This window comes from Geotrypetes seraphini, chromosome 5, assembly GCF_902459505.1.
Source record: "Geotrypetes seraphini chromosome 5, aGeoSer1.1, whole genome shotgun sequence".
NCBI classification, from domain to species: Eukaryota; Metazoa; Chordata; class Amphibia; order Gymnophiona; family Dermophiidae; genus Geotrypetes; species Geotrypetes seraphini.
Window position 1 is genome coordinate 61,989,479 of NC_047088.1, and position 15,231 is coordinate 62,004,709.

The following is a 15,231-nucleotide window of genomic DNA, read 5'->3' on the forward strand; positions in this document are numbered from 1 at the left end:
ACAGGTAACAACTGTAAGGATGGTGATCTGGCATCAATGCATCGATGCTTAATTGATGAAGATGACTGAGATGATGCCAAAGCATGCATGGAGGGGGAAGTATGCTTAAGATTCTTTTTTTTTTGAGGTTCCCCCGAGGCAGGCAGCACTGATGAAGTAGACACATCAGTTATGTGGGTATGTACCTGAAATGGTCCTATTATACTGAGTGCATCGCTAGGAGTCACTATAATAGGAGTCACTAGGAGCCTTGGACATTGAAGGCAAAACTACTGACGCAAGAGCAAAGGAGTCAGTGGTATAGAGAGGTTCAGTAGATGGCAGACCAAAAAAGGTTTGATGCTCCCAGGCTGAAGACAGGCTGAAGAAAGCCCGAAGCAAAAGATAATGAAAAATGAAAATTCTTTAAACCAAATAAAAAAAGAAGGGAAGGCACAAAAAATGATTACAAAAAATATGTACAAAACATAAGCACAAAAAATATACTGAAAATAGATGCAGAAGTTTGACGCACTGAGAAAAATTCAAAAGAACAGCTTCTCAGGTTCTGCAGAAAACTAAGAACTGATGGTCCCACAAGCTGGTTTCAGGCGGGAAGGCACACAGACACATGCGCAGTGTGGGAAGTCTTCAAGTTTTTAAAGTGACAGTGCACTTGTTGAAACATCACCCATATGCGAGAATATACTGCCTGCTTGTCCTTGGATAAAAATGCATATAAGTCCTTAAGAACAAGTGAAATCAGAACTTATTTAGCCTACCCCCCCCCCTTCCGGCAATCGCCTGGCCCTTCGCTCGGCTCATCTCCTCCTTCACGATCGCTTCTTTCTTCCCTTTCTTCTACCCTCTCCCTTCTTCATCTGCCAAGTGCGGCTAAATTTGTTGTAAACCTGATAAATTGTTGTAAATCTGCATGTCAATGCGGATCCTAAACTAATTGATGTAAACCGCCTAGAACTCGCTGGGTATGGCGGTATATAAGAATAAAATTATTATTATTATTATTATTACCTTTCTAATTTTGGAGCTGTAGAAAGAGCAACATTGTGACTTTCATTTATTTCTGGTGGCTCTGTTTCCTGTACCATAGTAAGAAATAACTTTCTAAGATCCAGATTGTAATTTATCTAACTGTATGACTATCCGGTCAATTGAATTTTGAAATAATTTTTTTGCTTTACTGTAATTAAAGTGATGCAAACAGCTGGACTCCCAATAGTTCTTCTTCCACGGTGACCAGGACAGCAACCACTGTCACCAAAAACGAAAGGTAATCATTAATGAAAATTTATGTGCAGGTAAAAATAAGAATGAAGTGGTAATTCTATAATGATGTGCTTAGTGCTATAGAAATATTTAATAGTAGTAGTATATTTAGGAATGAGAGGGTTCTTATGTAATATCTATTCTATAAAGACCATAAGACGCACCCTAGATTTAGAGCAGGAAAAACAGAAAAAAACATTCTGAACCAAATTGTGTACTAATAAATACCAGGCTCTACACCCTGTCTCCCCTTCCCTACCAGACTGTTCATTTCATTTTTCATATACACACAATACACACAGCAGATATAAATTCTCAAAACTGACACATTTTGATCACTAAATTGAAAATAAAATAATTTTTCGTACTTTTGTTGTCTGGTGATTTCATGAGTCTCCTTCCTTCCTTTCTTCCTTCCTTTCTTCACTCAGGCCCAAGAATTGTCCCTTTCTATTCCCTCCCTCCCATGTCCCAAGTTCGTGCCCCCTCCCACTCATTGCCTTCCAGCCTTTGTTCTTTGACTTCCCTCCCTCCCATGTCCTGAGTTTGTGCCCCCTCACTGCCTTCTAGCCTTTGTCCTTCGTCCTCCCTGCTGCGCCGGAAATTGCCTTCCTCTGCCCCTGCGTGATGAAACCTGCCTACCCTCTGCTAATTCCTCCTCCTCTGGCCCCGGTCTGCTGCCACTGCACCGCAGCTCAAAGAAGGGAAGGGCCAGCATGCAACGATTGCACGTAGCCAGCCCATAAGCCTTCGCCCGACGTCAGAACTGACGTCAGTTCTGACATCGGGAGAAGGCTTGTGGGCCGGCTGTAACCTACAGCCATAAGGGATATTGGGGTGGTAGATGGGTAGGTATAGTAGGGGAGGGGGTAGTTTTGGAGGACTCACCATACACTATAAGGGGGTTAAGGTGACATGTGTACCTGACACTCTTTATGTGAAGTTCACAGCAGTACCCCTTATGGTGTCTCACTGCTCTCCTGACATGCCTGTGTGGCCAGCCCATTAAAAGGCTGGCCCCTCCCACATTTAAATGGGATTGTTTTGGATGTTTTGCATTTGGACATTTTGATTTTCTAAAATGGCCACAAAGGCAGATGTCCTAAGGACCAGAATGTCTAGATGAGACATTAAAAAAAAAAAAAAAAGGAAAAATAAAGATAGATTTCTTGCGGTTTCGAAAATGGTTGCATTCCCAACCTGTGCCCAATATAGCAGAAAGCACACAGGAAAAAAAGTAAGCATGTATTTACAGGAAAAAGCTTAGGCAGCTTTCTGGCATTTACTTTCATATGTGAAATTATTTTAATCATTTATGCACATAAACAGCATGTAAATGTTAGCACCAAATTCATAGAATTACCCTGGAAATGCTATTGTGCACATATTTTCACCTACAATGAGCAGAGACATTCTTGCGGGTGAAATTTGGATGGGGACTGGACTTAATGCACACAATTTAAATTTTCAAAAGTATGTGCATATATTCTTGAAATTTGTGCATATTAAATGTGTGCAAATCATCATATGAGAGTACTCTAAAAATATATATATATTTTTCTGTCTTCAACAACTGAGAGTTATAAGTTCTATCTTGTCACAATCCAGTTTTCAAGTACTTTGTCAATCAATATTATTGCCATATTTGGATTACTGCAATTCTATTGACTGTGGAGCAACTGATAAACTAGATTGCAGTTGTTTCAAAATACAGCTGCTAGACAAATCTTTTTGGTTAGAAAATTTCAAAGGGCTTCACTTCTTTTGTGCAAATTACATTGGCTTCCGATTAGATACAGGATTAAGTTTAAGGTATCATATCTAGTAGATAAGGCTTTATGTGGTAATACTCCAAAATAATTAACATCTCTTTCCAGATAATTTAATTACTACACAGAGTAACTGTAGCTTTAAACTTCAGTTTCCAAATATTTTTAGAGAAATTAGGAAGAGTCAGCTGATATGATAGTTTTCTTATCAGAGGGTTCAGACGTAGAACAGTCTTCCTTTAGAAATAAGAAGCCTGAATTTGTATGTTATTTTTTTGTAAAGTTTTAAAGACCTACTTTTTTGATAATGTATTCTTGATATTTTATCTCTTTGTGCAATCATTTTAAGTATATGTGCTCCCTTTAATGTAGAGTTCTTCTTGTTGTAATTCACTCTGAATCTGAATTGAAAAATAGCAGAACAGAGATTCTGGAACTTGGAGGTGATGAGGATGGCTGTGTGAGTGCAGAGCTCCTCCCTTGGTTATTCACACTGAATATTTATCCTTCTCTAATTCCCTTCAATTTGACAAATTTGATTTCTAATGGCTTTAGGAAAACAACTAATTCTGGATTCTGCATTTATTACTAAGAGGAAAAGCAAAAGATCAAAACCAACCCCAGTGACTCCATCTAAAGTGCCTTTACCATAAGTCTACTGATTAGATTAGAGTAGTTGAGTACTGAGCGAGGATGCCCCATAAATATTTATGGGGCATCCTCGCTCAGTATAACTAATTGTCCTTTTCTTCTTTATATATTGTTAATTAAAAATCTTGCTTTAGGTTGCATTTTGGATCTCAATGAGGACTTGAGTTGAAATTTAAGCAGATTTGTTTGATTTACTTTTGATTATATGTTTCCTATATTGATAATAAATTCTCGGCTTGGATTTTGCTTTCTGTACAAGTTATGCTTGATACTTATTGTAAAATTATAAATAATAATAATAAAAAAGAGTAGTTGAATAGGGGGGGGAGTAATTTTCATACCCCCTACTTTGTGAAAGACAACCATATCCAGGAGTTCCAGAATGGCAGATCTTTTGACGCCATTACATTTTGATTGGTTATTGAGTCTGGTGTCATGTTGGTACAACACTATTATATCTGTCCTGAATTATATGCCTTTTCTGTACCTCCATTGTCATCTGTGGCTTTCCTAGAGAGCAGAAAACGTGTAACCATTTAACATGTAAAGTGTTTCTATTTCCTATTTGTTTGTAATTTGATGAATTAATTCTAAATTATAATTGATTTATGAAGATTTGATGAGTTTCACTGTTGGAGACTATTTTGATTTAATATTTTATTACAGCTATGATGAAACCCCACGTATCCTTGATAAATCAACTACTAGGGAAACTAGGCCCAGGACCAGTTTTACCAGTACAGACAGGTAATCTGCCTTCCTTTTCCACTTCTGCTATTATTATTAATGGCATTGAGAGACAAGGATCTATTTTTAAAGGTTCACTTCAGTGGAATGCAGCTGGCTTTCCCAGTTGTTTTATCATATTCACTTTATACCATGAAGTCATCTCAGATAAATACAATGGAACCTTGGTTTACGAGCATAATTTGTTCCAGAAGCATGCTCGTAAACCAAAATACTCGTATATCAAAGCGAGTTGCCCCATAGGAAATAATGGAAACTCGCTTGATACGTTCCCACCCACCCCCAGGCCAGAGGCGCTACTCCCCCCACTCGCAAAGGCACCCCCCTCGTGTGAAACAGCACCCCCCACCCGAACAACTGGAAACTTCCCCCCCGAGAACTGGCATCGCTCCCCCCCACTCACAAAGGCCCCCCCCCCGCTCAAACCGGCACCCCCCCCCCCCCACCTGAACAACTGGAAACTTACCCTCCTGTCTGGCACCGGCACGCAGCCCACAGGACGTGCCGGTGCCACTTGAAGAACTTCCTGCTTCTGCCGGGCCTTAAGCATGCATCTGCGCATGCTCAAGGCCTTCTAATTCTCCCTCTCGCCGAGATTCTGGGCTGCGTGCCGGTGCCAGACGGGTGAGTAGGTTTCCAGTTGTTCGGGCGGGGGGTGCCAATTCACATGGGGGGGATGCCGGTTCGAGCGGGGGGGGGCCTTTGCGAGTGGGGGGCAAGATGCCGGTTCGCGGAGGGGGGGTGCTCGCAAATCGAGTCAACACTCGGTTTGCAAAACAAGTTTTGTGAGAATGTTTTGCTCGTCTTGCAAAACACTCGCAAGCCGGGTTACTTGCAAACCGAGGTTTGACTGTATTCTTAGATATCAACAGGAAAGAGATCTAGGAGTAATCATCTCGCATGATCTCAAAGTTTGAATTCAAAGTAATAAATTAGCTTGGAAAGCTAACAGTGTACTCAGTCACATAAGTAGAAATATTCCCCCACTTACAAAGCCCGATAGTGTGGGCCGCTGTAGTAACTGCCCCATGCCATGTGACAGCTGATAGCACGGCTTTGTAAAAGGGAGGGATTGTTAGCAAGAAAAGGAAATACTATTTGGGTCTACATTCAGTGACAGCTGTGTTCATATATTTTTGATTAATTAGCATGTTGATTCCCTCTTAATTCTGGTGGCTTTATTTGCTGTAGAATAACAAGAACCAGCTTTCTGAAATCTAGAGTGTAGCTTATCTGATTGTATTAGAAAGAGTAACATGTTGATTCCCTTTTAATTCTGGTTGCTCTAGATTTTAGAAAGTTATCTGATTGTATGGCTATCCAGTCAATTTAAGTTTGACATATTTTTCTTTCTTTACTGTAATTGAAGTGATGCAAACAGCTGGACTCCCACTAGTTCATCTTCCACAGTGACCAGGACAGCAACCACCATCACCAAAAATGAAAGGTAATCATTAAAGAATAACTGTTTCCTGAAAGTGAAGGCCACAGAATATGAGCTAATTCTCAGGATCTATATTCATGTTATATTCATCGACTTGCTTGCCAAAGCATCTTCCATTTTGGAAGATGTAAATCTGTCTTGTAAATGCTGTTATTTACAAGTTGAAACCTTCTAAAAGGACCTCTTTAAACTCTTGCTAAGAAATGTAGTCCTGTAATTCTAGAGCAACAAAAAGAAATCCAACCAAATCTACAGGATCTCTTGGTTGGTAAAAAGGTTTTTATATTACTGCATTTTAACTTTGGTACAATAAATTCTTGCCTGCATCGTGTACATTGTCTGCAGTTTTTGTTTGGTTGTCCTGTAATCCTAGAAATGAGAATGCAAAATGGAAGTCTTTGGTGCCTGAGCCTTGAGTGTCTCTTAGTTGGTCTACTCTGTCCCTACCTCTCATTCTGTATCCTAATTCCTTTGAGAGAACAAATCCATTCTGGACTCAGTTCTATTACTGGCACTCAAATTTGGGCTCCAATAAATATTAGCCCTACACGCTATTCTATAAATGGCACTCCGAGTTGGATGCCATTTGTAGAATAGCATTTGGTGCCAGGATCCACACTCACCCCCTCTTTTACTAAGGTGCGCTAACCGATTAGCGCATGCAAATCGAATTAGCGTGCGCTAAACGCTAACACATCCATAGACTAACATGCACGCATTAGTGTTTAGCATGCGCTAAATCGATTAGTGCGTGCTAATCGGTTAGCGTACCTTAGTAAAAGAAGGCCTCAGTTTTGGGCATGAGGAGTTACACCAATAAAATCTGGTATAAATTCTTGTGCCTAAATTATAGAAGGGATCTCCCTTGTTCTGTAAAACTGTGCATAAATTCCAAAAATGCCCTTGATCTGTTCATGTCCCTCCAATGGTTGTGCTGCCCTTTTGGACCAGTGTGTAATATTTATGCATAGAGCCTGGAAAATTTTAATGCCAATTAGTGCTGCTATTTGATATTAGCGCCCAAGTATTGGTGTTAATTGACTTGTTTATTAAAGTGTGCATGCAAATTAGGAATGCGCCCATATTTGTGTGTGGAATTTTGAGCACCTTATACAGAGTTAGACAACTAACTAATGCATTTATGCCATTTCATTTGTTAGCCGTTTTGAACTCGGTGGTCTAAGGTGGAATATAAATACTGTATTAAATTAAAATCTTCATTTGTCGCCTACATTCTCAAATAAAAAAAATAGCCCTATAAAGTGAAAGGATTAAGACAGACTAAACATTTATTAAGATGAACTTGGGGAAAATCCACCGCTTATTTCTAGAATAAGCAGCATAAAATCTGTTAGACTCTTTCGGGATCTTGTCCAGTACTTGTGACCTGGATTGGCCATTGTTGGAAACAGGATACTTGGCTAAACAGACCTTCATTCTGTCCTAGCATGGCAACTTTATGTTCTTATATAGTTGCACTAAGTGCCACATTACCCATAGGTATAAAATAGAACATGCAGCATTTAGCAAGTGCCAACATCCATTAGTTCATGCTAAGCTTTAACAAAAAAAAAATCCTTAATGAGGTCTTTTAAGATATAGTTACAATTTTCAGTACCTACATAAAAGGACTGATATTGTGAAATGAGAAGCAATACTTCTTATTTATGCCATCAAAAACAGATAATAAATTTTGTTGCATTAAAGGACATTTAAGCTTGCTTCCATATGCTAGGAAAAAAACTGATGTGTTCTGCATTTTTATGAACCTGTTTTTTTATGTATTCAAAATCCCAACAGAATTTTCATAGAGGCCTTGCTTTACTATTATCTGCTCCTCTCATGGAATCAGATTCCTTATTCTCCCCCGTTATGACGCCAACCTCATTCTGTTTCTCTTTCCAATTACAGACTCTCAACCTCTTTCATCATTACACCTCATTTTCTGTCTTTTAGACCCAATACCCTCTAAATGAAACATAGAAATAGACGGCAGATAAGGGCCACGGCCCATCCAGTCTGCCCACCCTAATGTCCCTCCCCTACCTTTGCCCTGTGAATAGATCCCATGTGCCGATCCCATTTGGCCTTAAAATCAGGCACGCTGCTGGCCTCAATCACCTGTAGTGGAAGACTACAGGTGATTGAGGCCAGCGGTGTGCCTGATTTTAAGGCCAAATGGGATCGGCGCATGGATAAAATTGCCCAGTCTTGAGTTGATCTCCTACTTGCTCGATATGATTAACGCCAGCCTCAGTATAGGCATTATTCCAGGTCAATAAAAAACTGCAATCATTGTCCCTATTATAAAACAAACAAACAAAAAAAACCTCTCATTAAACCCTTCTCTCCCTTCCAATTATAGACCAGTTTTCAGTCTCTGTGCTGCCTCTAAGGTAGTTGAGAAAGTCATCCTTATTCAACTGACTCAATTTATCGAAAGTAAATTTATTCTTCATTCGTGACAGTCAGGGTTCCGTGCATTCTGTAGTACAGAAACTATTTTTACTTCCTTGCTCAGTGAAGTTCATTCCATTCTTGACAAACATCAGATAACTAGCAATCTTGTTAGATCTATCCACCACCTTCGATTTAGTGGACTACAACATGCTACTATTACAGCTGCAGGACATAGGCTTGACTCATACTATCTTAAAGTGGTTCCACTCCTTTCTAACTAACCATTCTTTTCAAATCTTTCAATTATTCAACTTCCACAGTAAAACACCTCCTCTATGGTATGTCCACAGTTTGCTTCGCTTGCCTATACTGTTTAATATTTTTCATAGTTCCTTGGCTGCTATTCTCTAGCACTGCAATATTTCATTTTACATTTATACGAATGATATCCTTTATCATACAGACTACCACTCCCCTGACCTGCCACCCTTGCAGTTCTGCTTAGATGCTGTTGAAAAATAGTTAAAGGAGCATTGGTTAGTAATCAAATCAGGAAAAAACTGTGGCCTACTGGCTTTCAGGTCATTTACCCCCTCCAGATGAACCTCTCTCCCTACTTGGAACATCTATTTCCCTAGTTTCTGCTACTTAGGCATTATCCTTGATTCTAAATAGACATTTGAACTAGAGAATGACACGGGGAGCGATCCCCGCAGCGAACCGCTGCGTGGCTGCGGTTTGGCTGCGGGTTATGGTGACCTCATTAGCAAATCGCCGCAGACGCGGGGACAAATCCTTTCACCGCCCGCAAAAACGGTGAATAGATTTGTCCCCGCAGGCCAATGTCCCCCCTTCTAGGAACCGCTATTTACCTGTGTTTCACCGTGTTCGTGACCGGGTGTTAGATGTCTCCGCCATGTTGTCTGTCTCCTCCAACTTTCGATCCAACTCGCACGTTGCCGCATTTACTCTCGATCCAACTTGCATTTGTCAGATCAACCCTTCCTGCCAATAGAACCCGCCCCCCCCCCCCCGACGATCGCCGGCAGGAAGGTGCTCAGCCCTTCATGCCGACAGAACCAGCCCTCCCCAACGATCGCGGCAGGAGGATATCCAACCCCTCCTGCCAGCTCCCCAACAGCCCCCCTATGATCACTGATAGGAGGGTGCCCAACCCCTCCTGCCGGCCCCCCCAACGGCCCCCTATATCGCCAATAGGAGGGTGCCCAACCCCTCCTGCCGGACCCTCCCCCAACAAACCCCGCCATCCCGAAACACCACCCTTAGTCTTACTTTCCAAGTTGGACCGGACAGCTCCTCGCTCGTCTGGCCAGCAGGCCTGCCTCCGTCCAAATGAGGCGGGCCCGCCCCTCCCCTCCCCTGCCTAACCCACAGGATCCTAGGGCCTGATTGGCCCAAGCACCTAAGGCCCCTCCTATAGCGGGAGTGGCTTTAGGTGCCTAGACCAATCAGGCCCTAGGATCCTGTGGGTTGGGCAGGGTAGGGGCGGGCCCGCCTCATTTGGACGGAGGCAAGCCTGCTGGCCATACGTGTGAGGAGCCGTCCGGTCCAACTTGGAAAGTAAGACTAAGGGGGTTCCGGGGTGGGAGGGTTCGTTGGGGGGGGGGTCCAGCAGGAGGGGTTGGGTACCCTTCTGCTGCGATTGTCGGGAGGGCCGTTGGGGGGGGTCTACAGGAATACACAGTCTAGTACCCGAACTCGCAATCTGGGCAACTGCAACTGGGCAACCTGATCCCGAAATCTGAGCAACTGCCTGCTGCCGTCGCGTATGCTGGGACTCCTGCCTTCGTGTATCTGCCGGATACGCGAAGGCAGAAGTCCCGGCATACGCGACGGCAGCAGGCAGTTGCAAATCAGCTGACGCTGGCGCAATCTTGCACACTGGGAAAGAAGAGAATCTCCGGCGTCAGCTGACTAGCAACCCCCCATCGTATGGGACACCTGCCTTCGCATATCTGCCGGATACACGAAGACAGGAGTCCCAGCAAAAGATGCAGCTGCAGGAAGTTGCTAGTCAGCTGACGCTGATGCCGGAGCTTCTCTTCCTGTCCAGTGTACACCAGGTACTGCTGGACAAGGGGAGGAGGGGAAGAAGGAAGGGAGAAAGGATACTGTTGGACAGGAGGGAAGGGGTACTGCTGGACAATGGGAACAGGGAAGGGAGAAGGGGGTACTGCTGGACAAGGGGGAAGTAAAAGGAAGGGAGAAGAGGTACTGCTGAACCTGGCAGAAAGGAGGGAAAGGAAAGGTGCTACACACTGGAGGGGAAGGTGAGATGGTGCATGGGGAGAGAGCATGTTGGGTTGTGGGGTGCGAAGGAGGGATACCACTGAGGGAAGAGGCAAGGACAGAGAGAGAAAGTGTGCAGGAGGCAGAAAGTGTTGGACTCATGGAGAGGGCAAGATGGATGGGGAGGACAGAAAGGAGGGAAGGAGAAATGTTACACTGGGGAAGGGGGAGAGCGCAGAGAGTGAAAGTTGGACTCATGGAGGGAGAGAGAGAGATGCTTGGTTGAGGGAAGGAGGATCAGAGGAGAAGCATACAGGAGGGGTTGGGTGCCCTCCTGTCGTGATCGCTGGGGGGAGGGGAGACTTGCAGCCGTAGCCATGGTCACTATGCTAATCACGGCAGGGAGATCTTTGCCGTGATTAGGTACAGCGGCCGCGTCTACTTACCATGTAGGCTAACATTGTAAGCATTAAAAGTACATGTCGTGTTTGTTTTTGTATAGTTATTAACTAATATTTAACTAAGTTTTAAAGTTTTAAAGTTTTAAAGAATGTTTCCTTTATACGTAAATAAAGAAAAATATATAAATCGTACCCGTTGAGGCTTTTATGTATGCAGCGGTGACGGTGACGGGGCGGTGAATGGGGTTGCAGTGGCGGTGACGGGGCGGTGAATGGGGTGGCAGTGGCGGTGACGGGGCGGTGAAGGGAATGGCGGTGATGGGGCGGTGCAGAGGATGGTGAGACGGGGACGGGGCGGTGACGGGGACCAATTTTTTCACCGTGTCATTCTCTAATTTGAACCTCAGGTCTCCACTCTTTGCAAAACTACCTTTTTTGTACTGAGGCAATTACGTTCAGTTAGGTCCTTTTTTCAGTGCTGACTTCTTCCATTCTCTGATTCTATCTATGATAACGTCACGCATGGGCTATTGTAATATTGTCTATCTTGGTGCAAATAATTCTACAATCAAGAGATTCCTAACCCTCCTGAACACTGCAGTTAGGCTTTTTTTTTCTTTTTCATGTAAAATTAATCATTCTACTCCCCTACTCAAAAAGTACCACTGGCTCCCAGTTGCTTAATGTATTCAGTTTAAGATCTTTGTGACTTAGCCTTTCGCCTCAGTGTACTTATCCTCACTGACCATACCCTATTTCCCGGTATGTCTCTGAAGATCTCTAAATGATCATAAAATGGTCCTACTTGGTTCCCATTCAGCACATCTGGAATCAACCCAAGAATGCGCTTTCTTCTTTGCAGCTCCTTTGTTGTGGAACCTTATGCCATTATCCATGCATTCTGAATGTTCCTTCAAAGTTTTCAAGACACTGCTGAAAACTTGGCTTTTTGAACAGGCTTGTGTCCACTAATATTCTGTTTCTGGCAGTGCCCTTGCACCTGATGCATCCCTGGCCACCTTGTTGGTTTGCTAGTCCTTACCAGTATGTGTATTCTCCTTTCCTATACATTATGGACTTCCTTTCAAATGTGTTTCATTAGTCTGTAAACTGCTTAGTGCTGCTAATCAGTTAAAGCAGTATATCAAATTGCGAATGAATGAATAAATAAATAAATAATGGAATTAGAGCACGCTAAATGCTAAAAATCCCTAGGTTTCTTAGCATTTAGTGAGTGCTAATTTTGTTAGCACGGGTTAAGCTGTAGTAAAAAGGCCCCATAGTGATAGAAAATATGTATATGATTTTTCATCAGTTTTTTCATATGAAATATAATTTATTCATTATTTTGTGTAGTGATAATAAATTTACAAGGACTATAACAGAAACCAGTACCATTGTCACCAATAAAGAAAGGTAAAAATAAATGAATAGAAAAACTGTTTACCTAGGATATGTTGGGAAGGTTTCAATAGCTGGGAGGGTGTAGATGGACTGGAGTGAACTTTGACAGAGACGTCAGTAGTCAGTAGTCAGAGAGCACAGTACCAGGCAGAGCTTTGGATTCTGGCCCAGAAATAGCTAAGAAGAAGAACCCCCCCCCCTAATAAATTTTTAGACTGAATCAGGTTGGGCAGACTGGATGGACCATTCGGATCTTTATCTGACGTCATCTACTGTGTTATTGTGTGTGTGTTACCTATATTAGCATTGATACCAATAGGCAAATGAGGAAAAAAAGGAAGGGCAGGGAGGTCCTGTATTTTTCGCTCTATAAGACGGCACCTGACCATAAGACACACCTAGCTATAGAGGAAGAAAAACCAAGAAAGAAAAATTCTGAACCAAATGGTGTACCCTGTCCCACTGCCCTGCCCTGTATAATAAATCCAATCCAATCCAAAATGTCTAAAGGCAGATGCTTGATTTTAGGTATTTTTATTGTACTTTAATATGGATGTTAAGATTTGTGCTCCATCTAGATTGTTGGATCATACGGATAATAAATGATAAAAATAAACAAACAAATAAATAAATCTTCTGAGGAAAAATTACATAATTGAGCAACAGTTTGGCTTATTGATAGTTTTTTCTGGTCCTAGGAGGATACCTTAGATCCCTGTGCCTAGAGGCAGGCAAAGAGCCCCCCCCCCAGTACATTTTTTTTAAACCTGGCGTCAAGCACGCTTTCTGTCCGCTCCTGCCTCGCAGGATGTGCTGCCTCCTGATCTCTTTCCTGATCTCTTCCGGCAGCGCAGATGCAGCGCACAAGGCAAGGCTTGAGCTTTCGCGTGCCTGCCTGGTCCCACGCTGCTTCCTGCATGGCTGCCATCAGTTTTCGCGGGACTCATGAGAACTGACGTCAGCCATTCAGGGAGCGGCGCAGGACCAGGCGGGTGCATGATAAGCTCACGGCTGCTTTGTGTGCCAATCTGCCGCTGCTGGAAGAGATCAGGAAGCAGCCGTCCAGCAAGGCAGGAGTGTGAAAAGCGTGCTGGACTGCCAGGATTTTTAAAAAAAGGTACCGGGGGGGGGGGGTGTTATATTCGTTCCATAAGATGCACCCTTATTTCCACCCACTTTTTTTGGGGGAAAAAATGCGTCTTATGGACTGTGAAAATACGGTAATTTATTTTACTCTCAAAAGCAGAGTGCCAGCAGATAGCAGTTTTCCATATTTTTTAGAAAGGTTATTTGTTGCTAACAGAAAGTGTGATTTATTTTTAGTAATCCAAGCTACTGTGAACTGAAAACTGGATCAATAGTATATATTTTGCTAATCCTATAAAGTGTAAGCTATAAACGGCTAGAAAGCTGGTATCTATTTTTCTTAAATTATAAAGATACAAAATTTCATATGATTCCTCAGATAATTTTTTCACAAGTTATCTTTCTCTTGTCAAAAGATGGTTAGCTTTTGGTGAAATGTCCTGTCACAAGCCTAGATTTTCAAAAAAACCACGTAAAAAACTGGAGGGCTATTGTAACAGCCCTTATAGTAGTGATTTTAAAAAAGCGGGTCATTCTCCAAAAAACACTCATGCAAATGAGGTTGGTGGAGAGTAGCGAAGACTTGTTAAATTTGCAAGTTCCCATCGCTAGTTATAGTGATGGGTACATATGCAAAACAAAACAAAAAAAACAACAACATAAAAACACCAACAAACCTCCCCAGCAGCAGGAGAGATGCCCAATGTCTCCCTCTGCCAATCAATACCTCCTCCCAACCCCCCTACCTCAAACGACTCCTGCCCCTTTCCCCTTTCCCTTATTTTCAGATAGCTGGTCGGAAGGATGCACTACTCCGTCCAGCTATCAGGCCCACCTCTTCAAAATGGCAGGCATTCCCCTCCCTGGTGCATCCTGGGATACACTGGAGAGGGGCCTGAGGCTCTTATTTGCCCAGGTTGTTTAGTTTAGCTTGAACCATTCAGGTTATTGGGCTCACGTAGCTTATGACTACACACTGAGGGTACACTAACAAAAATTTAAAAAAATTTATTCACACTGTGGTTGGAAACCAGTGGTTGTTTTTTGTTTATGGCTTACCGTGTTGTAACTTTATATGCGTTGAGGACTTGTTAAGTAATCTGTTTTAAGAAAAGGGTGGAAAAATGTATGATACTGGCTCCTAGCAGAGGTAGCCAGAGATGAGAACTATATGTATCGAATTCAAGAAAAACTGAATAAGCACAAATAATCTCTAGGGAGAAGGAAAAAAGGATTGTAGAGCTGTTTAGTTGATATGGATGGTCAGACTAAATAGAGTGTATGGTGTTTATCAATGGTTTCAGAAGGAAGATGAGCAAGTGGTCTACTAGTCCCAAAAGGTTTATGATGAAACAGCAGACATGGTGAAGGTTCTACAATAAGGCTTTTCATCAACTCTTTACTGTGTCTCTGCTACTTCATTATCAGTCCTATTGGTCTTTATTCAATGCCATCATTTCCTAAAAAGCTGGCAATCAGGGATATAGGGTATATTACTGACTATGTTAGATTTTATTAGATAAGATGATCAAATATACAAACATATGAAAGTATACTATATTACTGCATGCAATAAGTACTTTTGTCCATTCTTTCATATATATATATTTTTCATTGATAGTAATTATGATTTTGTTTTGTCTTTATCAGTACAGAGCCAGATAAATGGACTCCAGAACCATTGTCTAGGAGTAATATAAAACCAAAAGTTGGAAACCTGTCAGAGAACAGGTAGGGTCTGAATAGAATCATCACATCACCCAGGTCAACCCAAACAAGCTAAGCCAGTCCTAGTTTCGGCCCATTGCATACT

The 15,231-nt window shown here is 42.3% G+C and overlaps 1 protein-coding gene across 8 annotated transcripts in view; it reads left to right on the forward strand.

Annotated features, from left to right (window-relative positions):
• The window catches only part of ZNF185 (zinc finger protein 185 with LIM domain), a 171,398-nt gene that overhangs the window by 81,893 nt on the left and 74,274 nt on the right, over positions 1 to 15,231 (forward strand). For 6 of the 8 annotated variants that reach the window (XM_033946215.1, XM_033946214.1, XM_033946210.1 and 3 more), the window contains 4 exons: positions 1,193 to 1,270; positions 4,353 to 4,433; positions 5,803 to 5,880; positions 15,069 to 15,149. In XM_033946215.1, coding sequence (XP_033802106.1) covers positions 1,193 to 1,270; positions 4,353 to 4,433; positions 5,803 to 5,880; positions 15,069 to 15,149 — 318 coding nt within the window. The remainder of the gene's footprint in view (positions 1 to 1,192; positions 1,271 to 4,352; positions 4,434 to 5,802; positions 5,881 to 15,068; positions 15,150 to 15,231) is intronic. The other 2 variants (XM_033946211.1, XM_033946213.1) reach the window with 1 other exon arrangement.